The 3,557-nt window shown below is 56.1% G+C and overlaps 1 protein-coding gene across 1 annotated transcript; it reads left to right on the top strand.

Moving 5' to 3' along the window:
- The first annotated feature begins 279 nt into the window (after positions 1–279).
- Positions 280–1,609, top strand: RRS1 (ribosome biogenesis regulator 1 homolog). The gene has a single exon (XM_068932591.1). It carries the CDS (start codon positions 363–365, stop codon positions 1,440–1,442), a length of 1,080 nt encoding a protein of 359 aa, XP_068788692.1. The 5' UTR covers positions 280–362; the 3' UTR covers positions 1,443–1,609.
- Positions 1,610–3,557: the final 1,948 nt, after the last annotated feature.

Genomic DNA, 3,557 nt, shown 5'->3' with positions numbered 1-3,557 from the left:
TGATCATTAAATAAGTGGGAGAAGAGCTGGAGACTTTCTGACAGGAGCAACGGGCCGCCCCGACGCAGCCCCACGGCCTGCGCGGAGACTACGGCTCCCAGAATGCAGCGCTGCCTCCTGCCCCTCCCAGAATGCCGCGCGCCGCCGCGGGCTGAGCGCCGGGCCAGCGCGCACTACAGCTCCCAGAAGACAATGCGCGCGGCCCGCCCCGCCCCGCCCCGCCCCTCCCTTTGTGGTTCCGCGCTCCCTTCTGACGTGCTTCCGGCGCGCTGACCCGGAACGGAGCTGGGTCACTTCCGGAGCCGGGCGGCGCGAGCTGTCCGCACGTGTCGGCGCGGCCCGGCCCGCTCCGCTCCGCCGCCATGGCGGCCGTGCGCGTGGAGGAGCTGCTGGCCGCGGCGGAGGAGCAGGAGGCGGAGAAGCAGCGGAGCATCGCGGTGCACAAGGAGCTGGAGCTGGAGTTCGACCTGGGCAACCTGCTGGCGCTGGACCGCAACCCGCCGGCGGCGGCGGGGCTGCGCGGGGCCGGCCCGCGGCGGGAGGCGCTGCTGCGGGCCCTGGCCCGCGACAACACGCAGCTGCTGGTGGCGCAGCTGTGGGCGCTGCCGGCCGAGCGCGCCGGCGGCGCGGCGGGGCCGCTGGTGGCGCAGCTGCCGGAGCCGGCCTTCCGCCTGCCGCGCGAGAAGCCGCCGCCGCGGCCGCGGCCGCCCACGCGCTGGGAGCAGTTCGCGCGGCTGAAGGGCATCCGCCGGCGGAAGCGCACCTCGCTGGTGTGGGACGAGCAGGCCAAGGAGTGGCGGCGGCGCTGGGGCTACCGGCGGGCGGGCGGCGACCCGGCCCGCGACTGGGCGGCGGAGGTGCCGGCGGGCGCCGACCCGGACGAGGACCAGTTGGCCAAGCGGCGGCGGGAGAAGCGGGAGCGCGTGGCGCGCAATGAGCTCAACCGCCTGCGCAACCTGGCGCGCGCCCACCGCGCCGCCGTGCCCGCTGCCCCGCTCCACCCCACGGGCCACCAGAGCCGCGCTGAGCTGGGCCACGCTGCCCGCGTCGCCCGCCTCTCCACCGCCTCGCTCGGCCGCTTTCAGCCGCGGCTGCCCAAGGAGCCAGCGGAGCCGCCTCCCCGTGGCGCCAAGAAGCGCCGTTTCGCGCCGCTGCTGGGTGACCTGGCGGCCGAGCGGAGCCAGCAGCTGGAGCTGCTGCGTGGCATGAGCAGCAAGAAGCCGCCCCTCGACATCACTCGTGCCGTCAACAAGCAGCTCCGCGAGGAGGATGCCGAGGCGGCTGCCGCCAAGGGCAAGAAGCGGGCGCAGCGGGGGAAGCGCGGTCGCCGGCAGCAGCAGCGGCCCGGCCACGGTGGCAAGAAGAGCGGCAGCAAGAAGAGTGGCGGCAAGCGGCAGCAGCGCCCTGTGGGCAGTGGTGGTGGCAAGAGGAAGAAAGCATGAGGTGGACTGGCACCCAGAGGGACAGAGTGGCCTGCAGGGCTGAGCACGACTCAGGGCCGGGGCTGCTCACCAAGGGGCAGGAAGGGACTGCTGCTGACAGCCTCCTGCCCAGTGCTCGGCTCTCACACCTATTTGTCAATAAATATGCTCTGGTCTTTCTAAAATCAGCATTTGGCTCTTGGATAGCAGTCAAGGAGGGCAGCGTCCCTCTTCTAAGAGGAGTTGGTGGTATATCACCAGAGTCAAGTTCCCCAGTTACCCCCAGGTTAGGGGCTTTAATGGGGGCAGCCAGATAGCTCCACAGCTGGCCCTGGCTGCAGCATTTTGAGACAGACCTCAGTCCCTGTGCAGTCAAGTTGCTCTTAAGTGAGAAACACCTAAGATTGGGGCATGGAACTCAACTCAAGGGCGGTAACTGGTATGTTAAGTGCTGGTGTGATCAAAGAGAAACGCAGTTAAAGGATGAGGTACTGCCTTTTGCTTTGCGCAGTTAAAGGATGAGGTACTGCCTTTTGCTTTGTGCTGCGGGTAGGTAGCCTGACTGTGGAGCTCCTGCTTTGCAAGTCATTGTCAACTCAGTGGTATTCAGGCTCGGTTGTGAGAGGAGGGGCATGAAAGCTATTCCTGTAAGACTTATTGCAGGGCCTGAGAGGTTACAAAGATTTTATAAACCTCTGCTGATTTAAAAAAAAAAAAAAAAAAAAAAGCTGTTGACCTGCCTTGAATTCAGCAGATAAATGTTCACATCACACAACAGGGAAAAACTCCCAAATTTCTACCTGTACTATCTCCTGAGAGTAAGTCATCATTTTTATAAAAATAGCTTCATAGTGTTTTTTCTTTACCAAAGTGTTTGCAAACAGATATTAGATATGATCTAAGACTTGTTTATAACCGTTTTAAATATAGTGTTTCCTGTACCCTTGAAATGAAAAAAATAAAATTTGCTGTTCTATTATGTGACTTAGCTACAAGAAGGAGGATGGTCTCCTTCTCTGAAGCCAGTTCCTGCTATGAGGATAGTAAAGTAGGTTCTCAAACTTTCAAGTAGTTAAGACTGTTATCATAGCACTCTATTGCAAATGTGTTCCTGGAAGGGCTGAATAACTCTAAAGCAATTAATCTTTCATCTCACAGTAAGAGCTTGCTGAGATGGCAATTGAGTGTGATTAAAAAGCCAAAGGTCCATCTGTAGAATAGTGGTCAGGCTGGAAGGAGTAGGCATTGGTACTGAAGGATTTCAGTGGCATTAATGCACTGAGTATAATGGTGAATTTCTGTCAGCTTTACATAAAATATCTATTCTTAGCCTTTTAAAAATTTCGTACTGCTGTGTCAAGTAGTTTTTACCACTGTTGTCTGCTTCTGACTGGCCGCTGGCAGCGGTGTTTGTATGGATGTCATCCCACTGAAACCAGCTGTTCAGCACAGCTAGCAAGGCAACAGAGGCGAGAAGTCCTTGGAAATGTGGAAACAGTTGTTCTGAAATAGGTTCTAGACTTCCAGTTTTCCTGCGTTTCCATAGGATATGTCTTGTTACCTGCTCAGCTAGAAAGCATTTTCTTTTTAGAGAAGTATTTTATACTGCTGACCCACATTTTACTGGTGAATTTTCTGAAGCCAAAGACTTGTCTACAGAAATGCTGATAGTTTGTGGATTTTCAGTAGTGATTATAAAATCAGTAAAGACCAATGTAAACTGCTTCATGGGTGCTCCCGGTTTCTGAAATTTATAAATAATTTCACGTTTCAAAACTTGAAGAGGTGAAGCACAAACTGATTATACACAAATTGTATAGTCATAAACTTCACCTCATCGGTGTTGCGAGTTGAGCAAGGAGGAGTGTGCTGAACAGCTAGTTTGAATATGCTTTTATTTGCTCCATGTCTTCCATGTAATTTCATAGGGCATCTAGCGCGCTGTTGCCCTCCTTCAAACAGGTATCAGTTGGATTTTGCCGGATATATCAGGCTGACCTTGCAGCGTTCATTTTGGGAGCCTGAATTAGCCTTACAGCTGTCATTTCAACCACGCGTTTTCTCCAGCAGTACTTTATAAGCAACTTTTCCGTACCATCTCCTCCTGGGAGGCCAGCTACCTACCCGTCCTGCACA

Source organism: Struthio camelus, chromosome 2 (assembly GCF_040807025.1).
Source record: "Struthio camelus isolate bStrCam1 chromosome 2, bStrCam1.hap1, whole genome shotgun sequence".
Taxonomy (NCBI): domain Eukaryota; kingdom Metazoa; phylum Chordata; class Aves; order Struthioniformes; family Struthionidae; genus Struthio; species Struthio camelus.
This window is presented reverse-complemented; position numbering and strand designations above follow the sequence as displayed.